Below are 16,153 nucleotides of genomic sequence, written 5' to 3'. Positions count from 1 at the left end.
AATTAGGCTTTACACTTAACCATATCCCCATTAGTGTTTTCTCCCAAACGCGAGATCTGAGGTAATTCCACGATCTGAGGTAATTCCACGCAATGTCACCCACTCTCTCACACACACCCTCCTCGTGTGCAGAATCCACACACTACACACCCTGGACCACCTAACACCACTCAACTCTGAATTGCCTCCAAAGCATACAAACCCTCCCTCACACCGGACATCCTCACAGACACGCTTCACATAACACATAGCTACACCCCTGCAGCATCCTCCCACAATACAAATGAAAAATAAGAGCCTCGATTCCCGCCGTTGAAAATAAGGGACGTGACTCCTCTCCACTCCCTTTTCTTTCAGAACTTTTCAAATGTATGTAAATCTGTATAATGGCTAAATAAGCCTCTTGCCAGTCTCATAACCCCTGAACTCCGGGACTGGGAGCCATCTTTGTGAAATGCAAACATCACGGGAGGTAGCTCTCTACCTCTCAGTTCCTGCGGAAGAATAACTACCTAACTTTGGTCAGAGCCTTGTTGCGATACACAAAAGTACCTCCCCAGGAGAAGTTTGTTTCTCCCCCTCCTATCGTAAAAGCCGATTGCCATTATAAAGTTAGGATGAACTATGTGAGACTAAAGGTGTTGTCAAGCATAGTCATTATTTATCTCGAAAACCAGATAATGGGATGTACCTGTTTGGCTATGTAAAAGGGTGAGATTTCTTTCTGCCTTTGCAATCTCTTAGTGGATTACCTGTGATGTGCATCGCATTTTGGTTTCATGCTTATTTTATTTTAAGCTTTTAAAAAATATTTTTTAAAGATTTTATTTATTTATTTTTAGAGAAAGGGGAAGAGGAGAAACCTCAATGTGTGATTGCCTCTTTGTGCGCCCCCTACTGGGGACCTGACCTGCAGCCCAGGCACGTACCCTGACTGGGAATCAATGAATGATGACCCTTTGGTTCTCAGGCGGGCACTCAATCCACTCAGCCACACCAGCCACACCAGGGAAAATACTTATTTAAATTAAAAAAAAAAAAGTGTCCTAGTCTCTACTGCCATATTTTGCCATGTATAATGCACACTCACGTTTGTGGCCCAAATTTTCAGGAAAAAGACATTCAATTTTTTATTTCAAGTATTTATTTATTTATACTTAGAAACAAAACTGATTATCATACTCCAGGGTATTATTTTGCATATGGGTATCGTTATTACTTTCTAGAGTTACACTTTTAACGAATAAGCATAAATAAAATAATTTAAAACATTTATATGGATACAGAATCAGTACTACCCATGTATAATGCACATCCTTATTTTTCCCTCAAAAATTTGGGCAAAAAGTGCTCATTATACATGGCAAAATACCTCTTCACCTTTATGAAGAGGTTTTCTGGGTTGGGAGAAGATTCTGTTTTCTCACTGTATTTCCCAACACCTACCAACAACATTGCACACCTCAGAGGCTACATATCTTCCATACATCTACCTGGTTCACAATTCCTGCACAATATGCACCCAAACACAGCACACACACTTCTTCAACACTTCACGTCTCCAGCATCACCTCCAAAGGCATGGCCTCACACATCTCACACCATACTCCACCAATGATACCCACACAGCATAGACTCAATGCCACTTGCCTCTCACACACATAATATTCACATATTCACATCCAGCACAGCATCTCGACCACCACGCACATCCCATCCCATCCCTCTCCTCCACCACACTGATGATCTCCCACACATATACCCCAACGGAATCAGCCCACATCTCAAACCCTCCGTGTGGATTTGCCCAGGCCAAGACGAGAGGTGCACATCCCCAGCAGGTGGAGCTATTTCCCAGGGAACAAGTTCCTAGGCTGTGGAATAGGGGGCACCAAGGACCTCCCCCACGCAGGAAATCTTCAGCCACTTTTTATAGCCAGGCCAGAAGGATAGAGATTGCACCAAAAGCCCTTCTGCCAGCCTTGGGCCCACCTGGGAGGCCACTGCAAACTAGGGAAGAAGGGAGTGGTTGTAAGGGCCTGAAACTTCCCTCAAGTCTCCTCCCTAAACCTTCCTCAATAACTGTAAGTGGTCTAGCCCTTGTCATAAAACCAGGTCTTAACAGAGTGGGAAGTCGAGAGTATGGCTTTGCTCTGGAGTATGGCTTTCTCCTGGGTAGACACCCCCCCTAAAAGGAAGGCCCAGTCCCAATGGTCTGGGTGCCCTCTGGCTCCTGGCACACAGTAGACTTAATGTCTAATAATAATAATAATACTTAATGTTTCAGTGCTTATTATGCCACTGGCTGTGCTTTACGTCTGAGACTCATTAAGGTAGCTATATTTATCATCCCTATTTTAGAAACCAGGAACCTGTGGCACAAAGAGCTTGAGTCACACAGCCAGAGAGGGGATTCAAACTCAGACAGTCTGATTCCAGAACACTGGGCTGGAGTAGGCACATCTCTGTGCCTCAACTGCCCCAGAGACTTCCCTGGGCGGCAGAGCCCTCAAGAGTGTCTCCACGCTCTGCACCCTGAATCTCAGGGCCTTCCTCCATTCACTCCTCCTTTCCCACTCTATTCCCTGGCTGGGTACCAAGACACAGAGAAGACGGACAGGGTTTACTCTCAAGAAGACAGTAATGTCTTCATCAGGAATGACGTACTCAAATGCTTCAGGCTCAGGAAGGAAACCTAAAGGAATGAGGCAGCCTAGATGAAAGGTCACAGGGAATAGCAGGGATTATGGCAATATGGACAGCTTATTTTAGCTGAAAGGTAAGGTGGGAGTGTGGATGCTGAACTGGATGGGTTTTTTAAGTAAATTTTATTGATTATGCCATTACAGTTGTCCCACTCTCCCCCTTCATTCCCCTCCACCCTGCACACGCCCTCCCACCCACCTTCCCCTACTTTAGTTCATATGCATGTGTCATAAGTTCTTTAGCTTTTACATTTCCCACACTACTCTTGCCCTCCCCCTATTTTCTCCCCACCGTCTATGCTACTTATTCCCTGTACCTCCTCCCCCCCCTTCTCTCACTCCCCTGTTGCTAACTTTCCATGTGATCTCCATTTCTGTGGCTCTGCTTCTGTTTTAGGTGTCCGCTTAGTTTGCTTTTGTTTTAGGTGTGGTTGTTAATAACTGTGTTTGTTGTCCTTTCACTGTTCATATTTTTATCTTCTTTTTCTTAGATAAGTCCCTTTAACATTTCATATAATAAGGGCTTGGTGATGATGAACTCCTTGAACTTGATCTTATCTGAGAAGCACTTTATCTGCCTTTCCATTCTAAATGAAAGCTTTGCTGGATAGAGCAATGTTGGATGTAGGTCTTTGGATTTCATGACTTGGAATACTTCTTTCCAGCCCCTTCTTGCCTGTAAGGTCTCTTTTGAGAAGTCAGCTGACAGTCTGATGGGAGCTCCTTTGTAGGTGACTGTCCCCTTATCTCTTGCTGCTTCTAGGATTCTCTCCTTCATTTTAATCTTGGCTAATGTAATGATGATGTGCCTTGGTGTGTTCCTTCTTGGGTCCAACTTCTTTGGGACTCTCTGCCTATCCAGCTTCCTGGACTTCCTGGAAGTCTATTTCCTTTGCCAGATTGGGGAAGTTCTCCTTTATTATTTGTTCAGATAATTTTTCCATTTGTTGCTCTTGCTCTTCCCCTTCTGGTACCCTATGATTTGGATATTGGAACATTTAACAATGTCTTAGAGGTTCCTAAGCCTCTCCTCATTTTTTTGAATTCTTGTTTCTTCATTCTTTTCTGTTTGGTTGTTTCTTTCTTCCTTCTGGCCCACTCCATTGATTTGAGTCCCAGTTCCCTTTCCATCACTATTGGTTCCCTGTGCATTTTCCTTCATTTCACTTAACATAGCCTTCACTTTTTCATCTAATCTGCAACCAAAATCAACCAGTCCTGTGAGCATCCTGATCACCAGTGCTTTGAACCGTGCATCTGATAAGTTGGCTGTCTCTTGGTCACTTAAAAGTATTGACTCTGGGGCTTTGATTTGTTCTTCTGTTTGAGCCATTTTTGGTCAGGTCACACCTGTTACATATGAGGGGTGGAGCCTTAGGTGTTCACCAGGGCGGGGAAACCTAGTTGCTGGGTTGTGATGCTCTATGTGAGGGCGGGGTCAGAGAGGGAGCAATGGTGCTTGTTCCACATTCTCTCAAATTTCAGCCCCCTCTGCTGCTTCCCACAAGCCGGCACCTTTTCAATTGGTGCTTTTAGACTTTATTTCCTGGCACTGAGACCCTGTGTTGCGCGGTCTGTCTCGCTGCCCGTTTTTACCTAGTTTATCTGCACGCGAATGTGCGACCACAGTCGGCCCTGTAAGCCTGCGCTCCTGGGTCTGGCTGCCACTGACTTTTCCTGCCCTGACCCATCTCCCTCCTTCTCCCCTCTCCACTGGCCAAGACTCCACCCCTCTTACCAGTCTGGTTAAATGGCTGTCAGACTTCCGGACAGTTCAATTTTCTGTCTCTTCTGGTTGTGTTTTTGTTTCTAAATCGTTGTTGTCCTTAATTTTGGTTATGCGAAGAGGCACAGTGTTTCCACCTACACCTCTATCTTGGCTGGAAGTCCTTGAACTGGATATTTTCATTTTTATTTTTTACTTCTTGCCATGGGGAGAGTGTTCAAGACAAAAACCCAAGGAAATGCTGGAGGTTCGTATGCCACCACTCACACTCCAAACATACACTACACAAAATATAACATGGAGTATTGTTTTCTTGCTTTCTTTTTAAAGATACCTCTGAGCTCAAAAGCGAGAAAGAATCTTCCTGATGCTAAAAATAAAGAAGGAAAGCAACGTCGCAACAGTGAGAGTGGGCTCAAGTCAAGCAACCCACAGGGAAGCCGGGATGCCTAGGACTGGAGTTTTAACCCCCACACGGTGCCAGAGGTCAAGGTGGAGGCTGAAACTGAGTGCACTGCACAAGGCTGGGAGCTGAGACAGGGCTAGCTCTTCTAGGCAGAGAATGCAGAGGAAAGAATCCATCTATATGCTTTGAGGTGCAACATGGAAGTAAAACACCCAATAGGCAGTGGATGGAAAAAGTCATGGTGGAAAATCAGAATTCCAAGGACCACCAAAGTATGAACTTGGACTCAGACCAAGCCTCAGGTGCAAAAACCTGCTGAGAAGCTCATGAATATAATAGTCAGAAACCTGTGTAGCCTGTAAGACTGTGGCATGAGCCAAAGCAAGGTGGCCCCAGGGAGTGGCAGTGGGGCCTGGGTAACTCATGGGATTCCTGCAGGTTGGAGAAGCACAAAGAAGTTAAAGAAACCTTCCATGGTGACACTGCCACAGGAGAGTTCATGCCACTGTACACATAGTAGTAACCGACATTGCGCCTCTTCCCTACTGCTATTTTATAACTGGGAAAGCTGAGAGTCATTGAGTTTAGGTATGTAGCCTAAGGTCAGCAAGCAGTTAATTTCTCCAGGCCTCAGTCTTCTTGGGTGTAAATTGACAAGAGTTTGAGTACCTCCTTCATAGGCGGTTATAAAGATACAATGAGATGCTAGCTGTAAAGCATTTCATAGAACAATGCCTGGCACGTAATAATAGTGTTAAAGTAAGTTTTAAAGGGTCAGAGATGAAGTAAGTCTTAAAGGGTTACAGATAAAGAAGGAGTAGCATCTCTAAAACAAAAAATAGGATATTAGGAAGAAAGAGCTGGTGCATTAGGAAAAGAGATTCTGGAAATAAAAACGTAGACATTGAAAAAGTCTAGAGCCTTGCAAAGACACTGACACTTCCTCCCATCCAAGTACTAACCAGGCCCAACCCTGCTTAGCTTCTGAGATCAGATGAGATCGGTGCATTCAGGGTGGTGTGGCCATAGACAACACGGACACTGCCTGAGCAGAGAGGGACTATCTGTCTGCTCAGAGTATAGACCTCTGCTCTGGGTATCAGAGGCCAGTCCTGGGCCTCAGAAGGGCACTGGAGCTGGGAAGACCAGGCAGGCGACAACAGGAATATCACTGACTGATTCTGCCTCTGCCTGAGACAAGAATTTGGGTGTGGTGAATCTTGCTGCATAATGGTTTCAGGGCCTGGAGACTTTCAGTTCTGATAGTCCCTGTGTTCATGGTCTATAGCAGAAGCAGGCAGTGGATCAGGAGGGAGGCACAGCGGCCAGCACTGCAGCCAGATTTCTGGATTCAGATCCAGCTCTGTGAGGTGCTAGTTGTGTGATCTTAGACATGTTAGTTGGCCCTTTGACACCTGGTTTCCCATCTGCAGAATTGCACCTAGGAAGGGAGAGTGTCAAGATTGCGTACAGGCTTCAGAATTAGACTGCCAGAGTTCAAGACCAGACCCCAGCACTTACTTAGTAGGCAAGCCTTGGGCTTGTTATTTAGCTTCTCTGCCTCAGTCTCCTCATCTGTGTAATAGGGATGTCTGTGAAGATATAATTAGCTAATATACATAAACACGCACATACATAATATATATGTAAAGCACATAAAATACTCTGACACAGTCCTGGCACATTAGTGCATAATAACCTCGTGAGGTTATTATAAAGATTATTAAACAAGCTAGTTGATGTTAGAACATAGTAGGTGTTCAAAAATGTCAGTGATGCCTGCCGATTCCTGGATTGCTTCCTTTACACTGCATACCCACAACACAACTGCTGAACGGACAAGGGTTGAATAACTGGATGGTGGCAATGGCAGGAGAGTAGTGGACATGGGTTCAGGCCAAGCAACAGGAAGGAAAAGGTCCTGTAGTACCCAGAATGCAGCCCTCCCTCCCCTACCAGATTCAAGAGAGGATGGGAGTACAGCCTCTCTCACCTTCCCTTTCCCTCCCATGCAAGGGTGCCACATCACAGGACTGCAAGAACTCGTAGAGTTTATTTGGGCAGTGCAAAGGGAACTGGAAGTCTCACTTGTGTGCATGAACGCACACAGATTCTCACGTCCTGGGCAACATCACTCGAGGCTGGCATCACCTGCTCTGGGTCACCAGATGTCAGAGTCCGGTGTGGATCTCAGGAGCCTGAGGAGGGCCAGGCTATGTAGAAGAAACCGTACTGGGGAGGGGTCTAGGAGCCCTCCCCCTGCCCACCGGGCCTTGGGAACCCTTTCTCCTCTCCCACCCTGAGGGTCAGAACCCCACTTCCATCCCTGCTTATCGTCTCCCTCCTTCTCCCCTTTCCGCAGAGAGCAGTCCCCAGCTCACCTGAAGGGAATCACGGGGTGCTCCAGGTCCCTATGTGGCCCCCTCCTCCCCATGCTGGTTCTGGCCCATCGGGATTATCCATGTTCTCATAAGAGTCTGCGTCTGGTTAGGACCAGGGAGGAGTGAAACACAGGTAGAGCTGAAAGTAGCCCGAGGACAGGGTCAGCCTCAGAGGACAACAGGGAATAGCAGAAGTACCCACCGTCCTCATGACTGGGACTGGGCTGGGCCCGAAGGGAGCGGAGCTGGGGGGCTGCATACAGGATTCCTCTCATATCCTCATAGGACTGGGACCCTGTGTGGGCAGGTGATGGAGAGCTGGAGGCTTGGGAGCCATGCTGGGGGTCTGGGGAAGGGGAGTGCAGCCTAAGATATGGAAGGGGTGGGAGGGGAGGGGAGAGGTGGAAGGACTGACCCGTGTTGTACGAGGGTCAGCATAAGGTTCGGGCCCTTGTTAATTGTAGTGTCAGTCAGGTATGGTTAGATTATGGTCATGGTCAGAGAAATAGTCAAGAACAGAATTGGAAGGAGTCCAAGAGTCATGAAGCGGTTGGCTGCAGAGAGAGCTGGGTTCAAAGCTGAAGTCTGCGCTGGGCTGGGGTGAGGTGGGGGTCAAAGTCCAGGCCCGAGTCAGATTTGGGGCAGGGATGGGGTAAATACTGGAATCAGGGGATTACGGTGCGTCTAAGTGTTGATATTAGAGGTAAGAGTTAAGTCTAAGGTCAGGATTGGGCTTGGGTTCGGGGTCAAAGTCAAGGTCAAGGTCAAGGTCAAGGTTCTGCCTGGAGTTACTGCTAAGGCCAGGTCAACCCAGTCCAGGAAAGTTGGGCAGGTCCCAAGCATTTCTCACCAAGGGATGTTGCTTCCCGGCTGGGGTCCCAAGCAGTCCCATGGGGGCTCAGAAAGTCTGGAGAAGAAAGAGGGGAGTCACTGTTCCTCCCGGCCCCCAGCTCACACGCACCAACCCTACCACCACCACCCACACTCCTCTGGAATGTGACCATCCTCACACACACACCTTTTGTCTTGGCGACTGGCTGGGCCAGCTCCTCATCCTCGTTCTCATATGACTCAGATGCTGCAGGGGAAAAAAAAAAGAGAGAGAACTCCAGGGACCACTCCTGCCCTGTGGGTCCTCCCGAGTCTCTGAGGTTCCACCAGGACCCAAATTACCGTTGGAGAAGGAGTCTTCATCCTCAGCACCCAAGGCCTTGTCTTCGTCAGGGTTCTCATAGCCACTGCCATCTGGTGGAGAAGGAGTGGGGTCGAGGGAGTGTCCCCAGCACCCCCACCGCCTGCTGAGAAGGTGGGGTAGACAAGGGAGGGCAGTCTTACCCTGGGAGAGCTGATCCTGCCCAAGGTTGGAGTCATTCTCATAGAACTCTGAGCCCTCCTCACTGTCTGGCTCCTCATAGGCCTCCCCTTCTTCTTCTGGGCCTGGGGTTGGGGGACAGGGGTGGGACCTGAGTCAGGGCCCCCTTCCTCCAGGCCCCGGCCAACTACTCCTGTCACACACAGCCTGCTCCAACACCCCCATGTGAGTAAAGACCCATCCGCCATCACCAGCTTCTGTCTGCCTCCGGGACCTCACTGCACCAGCCTCCTGGACATCGCTGCACGGGTTTCTGTAGGACTGGGCTGCGGTCCCCAGGCCTGCGGCCCATTGCAGGGAGCGTCCTGGAGAGAGGAGCATTGTTGGGGGCGCTGGTGAGAAGAGATGGGGCAGTCAGAGCTGAGGGTCTCTGGTGCAGCTGGATGACGGGAGAGGATGCTTCGGGATCAGCCAGAGAACTCCGACTCTAGGCACCCGGGGTCTAAATCTAGGGACGTGGCCTCAAATCTAGGGGCAAAGTCTAGCTCTTGTAACAAGACTTCGGTCTGGGGTCCTGAGGCAGGCTATGGCCCTAGGGGTGGGGCTCAAATCTGGGCGGGACTCTGCGGGCCCCTGGCAGCCTCTTTTCTGAAGGGGGGCCTCGGAGTTCGGGAAGGCCTGGAACTCCGGAGATCTCAGGGATGGGTCAAATGGATGGGGCCCTAGCTTTGAGTCAGAGACCTGGCCGGGCCTCCTACCTGTGCCAGTGGTGGGTGTGGAAAGGGAGAGCACATTCCCGTATTGGTTGTGGGCCTCGCTTCCCGGGGGAGGTGTCACTCTGAAGAACCTGGAGGAGGGAGGGAAGATGCAATGTGAGGCCAGGCCTGGAGGGTCCTGGGAGACACTCAGGCCATGCCCTCAGAGATTAAAATGTGGTCACTTGTAATTAGCTCCTTTGTTCTGGGAGAGCCGACAGAGGGCTCTGGGATCACTCCCAGGAGGTCTTCCCAGAAGAGGTAGCTTTGGAGCTGGGCTTTGAAGGCTAGGAGGTATTTCAACGGCAGAGGGAGAAGAGACACCCTCAGCAGAGGACACAGTAGGTGCAGAGCGTCAGCTGACAGTGCAGGAGCTGGACACTGAGGGCACTGCATCATTACCTTTTGGTGGGATCCGTCATTCGCTTTCTTTTCCTCCTCAGGACCAGGGCTGGCAGGAGTTAATGGGAGTGATCAGAGGAGGGGCTCCTTGGCCAGGTGAAGATTTTTTTTTGTGGGGGGGGGAGCGGCTGGGAGGTCACTTGGGTCAGTGGAAAAGATGGGAGTTTAAGTTCCAAGGGGCTAGGGAAGTTCGGAGGGAGTTTAGAGAAGGGGGGCAAGATTCTGAAGTCTGTGGGGAAGGTATGGGAGGAGAGAGACAGTTGTCTGACTGGCCAGTGTGGACTCTCCTGAGGGAGATAATGTCAAGGTTTGGCAGATCCTTTGGAGGACATAACTCACCTCTTCGAAGATAAAGAAAGGCCGCAAGGGAACCCAGGCAGAATATCAGATAAAGTAAAGTTGTAGCCAGGACTCTCCAGCCGCCAGCCTCCAGCAGCCAGTGTCGTATTGCTAGGGGGAAGGAGCTATGAGACAAGGACCAGGGCTGGCATCTTACCAGCCTCAAGACCTCAGAGGGCCATAAATCTGGGGGACGGGGGCGAGACATAGATCCTCGAAGTCCCAAGCTGTAAGAAGGGCTCTCTACTCCTCCCCTCTGAGGTCAGGGACGGGGCCTCAGAGCCTGGCACGGGGCCTGGAGCGGTGTCTGTTACGCAAACCATGAAAACCCATGACTATAGTCTGAGGCAATGTTGGGATTAAGGTGAGCCTGATTATGAGCTTCCTGCTGTGGTGAAGAACAGGCATGGTCAAAATGAAGGGCGCGGCGAGTTCACAATGTTGAAGGTGGGATGCAGCAAGGTGCTGAGGTAAGTTTGGAGTGAAAGTTGAGGTTAAGTTTGAGAACTGTGTTTAGGGTAGCATGGTAGGGTCATAGTAGGGGAGACAATGGGCCAGATCATCTTGACAAATTTGATGGATAAGTGAAGGCAAAGGAAGAACGCCCAAATTCCTGGCTTTGGCACATGGTCAGGTGGGAGTGTCGTTCAGTTATGCGGGGTTACCCAGAAGACTAGGCTTAGGAAAATGTCGAGTTTCTTTCTTTTCTTTTCTTTTCTTTTTTTTTGGTATATGCTGAGCCTGCTGTGTCCATGGGACATCAAATGGCAATTCCAAGAGATGGGCGGGTGTGGGGGTTTGGAGCCTAGAATCCAGGCACCAAGGCAAGGTGGCCCAAGGAGCCAAAAGAGTGAAGGAGGTCAAATAGAAAGGGTGTGTAGACAAGAATGAGAGAGTGTAGACGGGATAAGAAGAGGGCTCAGGATGCCAGTGGTGAGGTGTGGGGAGGAAGGAGGACTCTACCAAAGCTGCTGGGAAGGTGCAATCGGTGGTAGGAGAAGACCCAGAAAAGTAGTATCTTGGAAGGACAGGGAAAGAGGTGGTGGTTGGGGTTCAGGCTAAAGCTGGTACTAGCCAAGGGGAGCCGAGCTTGGCCGGCTTCCAGTTCTCCCCAACAGCTCTACGCACAGGCCCCACAATCGAGAGAAACCCTACCTGACTGGGCAGTGACATTCAGCTGCACCTCAGTGGTAGTGTTGCCATGGTTACAGTAATATTTGCCAGCATCTCTAGCTGTGGTCCGGGGCAGCCACAGAACAGCCCCTCCCCTGAGAGTGTTTAAGACCCTCGTCTCTCTGACTGAAGCATCCTCACTCAGGTTTACAGTCAGTAATGAGATGTTAGGCTTCTTGGGGTGCATGTAGATCCAGGAGATGGGCCCTCTGGCCACGGAGGCAGAAGGCACCTCACAGGGCAGACAGAGAGTGGAACCAGGGTCCACCATGAGGTCTGGAGCAAGAAGAACCGAGAAGGTACAGGCCTTGTAGTCTCCTCCGCCACAAATCCAACCACCACCGCCCATCCCTGGACACCCCCCTCCCACACTTCCCGATATTCTCCTAGCTCCTTACTTTGGTCTAGGCTCCGGTTTTGGCTGCCCTTTATGTGTGCTGCACATTCGGGGCCTGTCTCCCAAATCTCAGGGTGGTCTTCGGTCCACACATATAGCTGGGAACTTGTGAGGTGATCAGAAGAGGGCCTGCGGGCCCCTGAGGACCTGTTCCTCAGGTCACAGTGTGGGGCATCTATGTTTGAGGCATTCCACCAGAACAGCTCCTCTGGGAAGAAACCCGGAACCAGATACAGAGACATCCAGGAGAGTCAGAGACATACAGAGGCCCAGCAAGATGGAGATCAATAACAACAAAGACCCAGAGCCCTGGCTGGTGTGGCTCAGTGAGCTGGGCGTGGCCCTGCAGAGGGCACGACTGCGGGTCTGAGTCCCGGTCAGGGCACATGCCTGGGCTGCGGGGCGTGGAAGAGGAGGCTGAAGGATGTTTCCCCCCTTCTAGTTCCCTGCCCCTGCCCTCTCTCTAAAAATAAATAAATAAAGTCTCTTAAAAAATAAAAGGAAATAAAATCTTTAAAAAAAGAAAGAAAGAAAGACCCAGAGAGAGACAGAGAAACAGGGTCTCGGAGGGAGGTGAGACTGAGAGGTAGCAAGGAGTTCAGTGTTGAAGTCACAGAGCCACAGGAATTTTTAGGAGCTGCCTACAGCTGGCTTCCGGTTTGATCTTCAGACCCTCCGCCCCCCACCCCCCACCCCCGGACTCCACCCTAGACCTCACCGCTGCCTTTCACGCTGACTGTCCAGCCAGGCTGCCAGTCCTGCTTGGAAGGTGGCCCCTGTTGGCACAGGTAGAAGCCCCCCATCTGGTCAGAGATGTTGAAGATGAGCAGCAGGACGCCCAGGCCTGGCAGCCCTCCCCTCAGCCGCAAAAACGCGGACTGGCACTCCGGGTACCAGGACAGCCCGTCGGGAGGGCCGGCTGAGGACACCGCGAGGCACGGCAGCACAGCACTCCTTCCCTCTGTGGAAAGAGACGAGGTGGGGAGAGAGGAGCCCCTAGCCCCTTCACCGCTCACACTGAGGAGTCTATGAACCCAGTGACCCCAGACCCCACCAACTGGGACACCAACTGGGAGCGGATGAGCCCTCAGAAGCCTCTCAGCCCTGGCCTGAATTCGACAATGACAAAAATGGAGGTTCAGAGAAGGTAACTTCCTTGGGCGAGGGCATCCAGCCAGAACCCAGGTTTCCAACCCCAACTCCTTGTGTCTGTGCCCTTCAGACATACCTGTAGCATGAACCAGCTGTGATTTCTGGGACCTGACTCTCACGGGGATAAGGAAGAGGAGGAAGAAGAGAAGAGGAGGTGTCATGGTGGCCAGACTCCCTGAGGCACCCAGCTTCCCTGCGCAGGGGATGCTGGGGCAGGTGGGGGCCTGGTGGGCACTGAACCGTGGGTGTTTGCGAGGGCGGGTGGGCAGTCCCCCAGGGGAGGAAGGGGTGGTCACGCCTCAGGCCCCCTTCTCCATGCACCTCTCCAGACCCACAAAACTCCCCTCCTGCCTGCTACACTCTTATTTTCATCCCAACACTTACCACCAGTGAAATTATCTTATTTGAGTCTAGTGCTTACTTTCCATTTCCCCACCAGAGTAAGCCCCTTGCAGCACAGACCATCTTGTTCACCACTGTGTGCATGGGGCCCTGGAACAGTACTTGGCACACTTCAGATGCCCCCCAAATATTTATTGGATGAGTGAATCCAGTCACTCATCCCTCCTTTGACCTCAGGCTCCCTTCTGCAACCTCCGGCTCTAAATCCGTCCCTCTTCTCACACACACACACACACACACGCACGCACGCACGCACGTACACACACTCACCTAATTTATTCACACCACCAACACTTCTCAGGCCACTGTCCACTTCTATACAACCAGCCCACCACAGAGACAGACGTGAGTTTGAATCCTCCACCTCTACTACTCGGCCTTAGTTTCTTTCTCTGTAAACTGGGGATAATAATAGTACTATTAAAATATTTTTGTGAAGATTAAACAGGACAATAGATGTATAACATACTAGCCCAGCTCCCGCACAGAGTAGGCCCTCAGTTAGTGAGAGACAGTATCAATTAAAAGCTAAGAGCTCAGGCCAGAGTGCCACTGTAGCTCCTTCGCAGCAGTCCTGAGCAATGACTGATTAATCCCTCTTTCTCTCCCAGTTCTTCCCCCAGAAAGCCCCTTCTTCACTTACGGAAGGAACCCATTTGGGAATGAAGAAATTGAGGCCCCAGGTGTTGCCTGAGATCATACATTAAACAGGTGGTGAAATGAGCACTAGAACCCAGGAGTCCTGACCCTTAAATCTGTTCTGCACCCCCATCTCTCCCCCTCCTCCTCCTGCTCCTCTTTTTTTCCTTCTTCTGTGCTTCTCTCTCTGTCTGTCTGTCTCTCTTCGTATGTATATGCGTATGTGTGCCCTTCATTGCTGCAGTCACTCAGGGAAAGGGGCCAGGGACCCAGGAGACCTGCTTTCTCAGTTGCCTGTTCCCAGGGTCGGCTCACTGGGCTGCAGCTTCCTGTTTGCCTCAGGCAAACCCCAGGGGACCCTCCATCTGGTAGGGCCTCCACTTCCCTTTGGTCAGGCTGGGGTGGCTGGCAGGGGAAGAATGGGGCGAAACGGGACTCTTTTTTTTTTTTTGCTTTCTGTTCAACAGCATCTTCCCAACCCCGTCACTAGCTTCCCAGCCACCTCACAGGCAGTCTTCTTTGCTAGAGCACATCAGCCTCCTGCTTAAAACAGTTCAGTGGCTTTTCATCTACCTAAAAGAAACATTCCAAACCATGGCCCCCAAAGGGCCGAGTGATGCTTCCACACCAATACTTCCCACCTCAACCCTCTACCACTCTGCCCCTCACTCTGCACCTTTGAACAGCTCCTTTTCATCCCTCGAATGTCGTCAGTTCGTGTTGCTTGCTCTTACAGGCTTTCTCTGACCCTGTTCACCTCCTTCCTGGCATTTTCCCGAATCCCAAAGTGTGTTTGTTTGTTAGTCTTCTCATGTGCTTCCTGCCCCTAAATGGCCCCTCTTCAGCGATGGGGATCCTGACTGTCTTGTTCACTGACATCTAGAAGTTGCTTGCTCAGTTTCTTTGCATAAAGGAAGGAAGTTAAGAAGAGCGAAAGAAAGCTCTCTTTTATCTTCCCCCCATGTACTGTTTACCAAGGTTAGTCCATTTTCTAGTCTATTTCTAGAATCAACTTTCTCCTCTTTTTGGACAATACCCTTTCCAACCAGAACCATTTCAACAGCCTCTTCTGTGGGCTCTGTCTTCTACCTCTTTTGCTTCCCATCTACATTCCACAGAGAGAGAGAGAGAGAGAGAGCTTCCTGGGGATTAGTCATATGCTTCCCCTGCCCAACAGACTTCAGTGGCCTCACAGACCTCAGGATAAAACCCAAGTCTGATAGTTGACTGGAGCTTTATTTCTAGTCATCATTTCACCCCCTTCCCAAGAAACCCTGCCGCATACACAGGGAGTCCTGAGGACAGGAAGCTACCGAAGGCAGTAAACTATTGGGGATTTATAAGCCAGGCATTGACCTGGCCAGGTTTGCACTTTCTAAAAACTCCCCCTGGTTGCAGTGTGGTAGGGAATTGGAGGGAGGCCAGAGAAAGCAGTAAGGAAAGTGTTCATTCACTCACCAGATTCATTCATGCTCAGGCACTCTGCTAGGTGCTGGGGAAACAGCAGGGGACAAGAAGGACAAGGTTCTTGATCTCATGGAGCTTTGATTCAAGTTTGGGGGCCACAGAAAGGTAAAGAGAGACAGATAATAAATAAGCTAACCAATAACCAATTTCAGATGGTGAAAAGTCTCTGATGTAATCTAATGGTGGACAGATGATTGGGGAAGGCTCCTTTGGATAGGGTGGTTAGGGAAGGCCCCACTGAGGAGGAGACTTCTGAGCTAAGACCTGAGGGGTCTTAAAGCTTGGCGTGTTCAAGTAAGGTCACGTTTAGTTTTCTTAGAAACTGTCATACTCTTTCCCAGACACGCTATACCATTTTATATTCCCATCAGGAATATATGAGAAACCCAGTTTCTCTCTACACTTACTAGCCCTTGGTACTATCAGTCTCTTACCCATCTTGGTAGGTGTGAAGTGGTATCTCCTTGTGGTTTTACTTTGCATTTCCCTGACGGCTAATGATGTTGAACATCTTTTCATGCGAATATTTGCTATCTGTGACATCAGTGAAATGTCTATTCCTGTCCTGTGCCCATTTCCAAATTTGACTGAACTGGATTTTAATCCCATCCCAGGGACGGGACACGATGTTTTACAGAAATGATTCTGGTTGTTTTGAAAATAACTCAGGGAACCAAAGGCCATACGAGGGAAGAGCTAGGAGACGTTTTGAAAGTTCAGGAGCGAGAAAAGTGGGACGGACTGGGTTTTTAGCACCGGAGTTGAAGAAAAGAGGGCAGATTCTGGAATACTCAGTCCTTCGGAGGTAGAGTTTACGGAACTTCCAGGCTCCTGGAGTGTACCTTACAGAGAAAGAAACGGGCTTGAGAGAAGGGAAATCAAGGCTCTGGACCTAAG

General features: G+C 50.0%; 1 protein-coding gene across 5 annotated transcripts; it reads right to left on the bottom strand.

The window, feature by feature from the left end:
• Nucleotides 1-6,871: 6,871 nt before the first annotated feature.
• Nucleotides 6,872-13,366, bottom strand: CD19 (CD19 molecule). Of its 5 annotated transcripts, none has more exons than XM_037140044.2 (15): nucleotides 12,825-13,366; nucleotides 12,315-12,557; nucleotides 11,598-11,804; nucleotides 11,182-11,475; nucleotides 10,027-10,137; nucleotides 9,688-9,736; nucleotides 9,289-9,377; nucleotides 8,782-8,922; nucleotides 8,554-8,655; nucleotides 8,392-8,463; nucleotides 8,237-8,296; nucleotides 8,069-8,125; nucleotides 7,421-7,564; nucleotides 7,219-7,320; nucleotides 6,872-7,050 (listed from the first exon to the last, which is right to left on the bottom strand). In XM_037140044.2, exons 1-14 carry the CDS (start codon nucleotides 12,907-12,909, stop codon nucleotides 7,229-7,231), a joined length of 1,746 nt encoding a protein of 581 aa, XP_036995939.2. In that variant the 5' UTR covers nucleotides 12,910-13,366; the 3' UTR covers nucleotides 6,872-7,050; nucleotides 7,219-7,228. The 5 variants fall into 5 exon arrangements, with proteins under 5 accessions (XP_036995939.2, XP_036995935.2, XP_053527436.1 ...); XM_037140040.2 differs by having other exon boundaries at nucleotides 6,872-7,035; nucleotides 12,825-13,365; XM_053671461.1 differs by having other exon boundaries at nucleotides 6,872-7,035; nucleotides 8,782-8,895; nucleotides 12,825-13,365.
• Nucleotides 13,367-16,153: the final 2,787 nt, after the last annotated feature.

Source organism: Artibeus jamaicensis, unplaced genomic scaffold, assembly GCF_021234435.1.
Source record: "Artibeus jamaicensis isolate MK-2021 breed Jamaican fruit bat unplaced genomic scaffold, CSHL_Jam_final contig_700, whole genome shotgun sequence".
Lineage (NCBI taxonomy): Eukaryota > Metazoa > Chordata > Mammalia > Chiroptera > Phyllostomidae > Artibeus > Artibeus jamaicensis.
The sequence above is the reverse complement of the archived record's forward strand: the minus strand, read 5'-3'. Positions and strand labels throughout refer to the sequence as shown.

Bases quoted from the DNA above. Each gene is read 5' to 3' on its own strand.
- CD19 (XM_037140044.2), bottom strand. From the start codon at position 12,909: ATGACACCTCCTCTTCTCTTCTTCCTCCTCTTCCTTATCCCCGTGAGA. The intron at 9,378-9,687 runs GTAATGATGCAG...TCCCTCCTCCAG, and splicing joins ATGACGGATCCCACCAAAAG to GTTCTTCAGAGTGACACCTC. The intron at 8,297-8,391 runs GTAATTTGGGTC...TTTCCCCTGCAG, and splicing joins TGAAGACTCCTTCTCCAACG to CATCTGAGTCATATGAGAAC.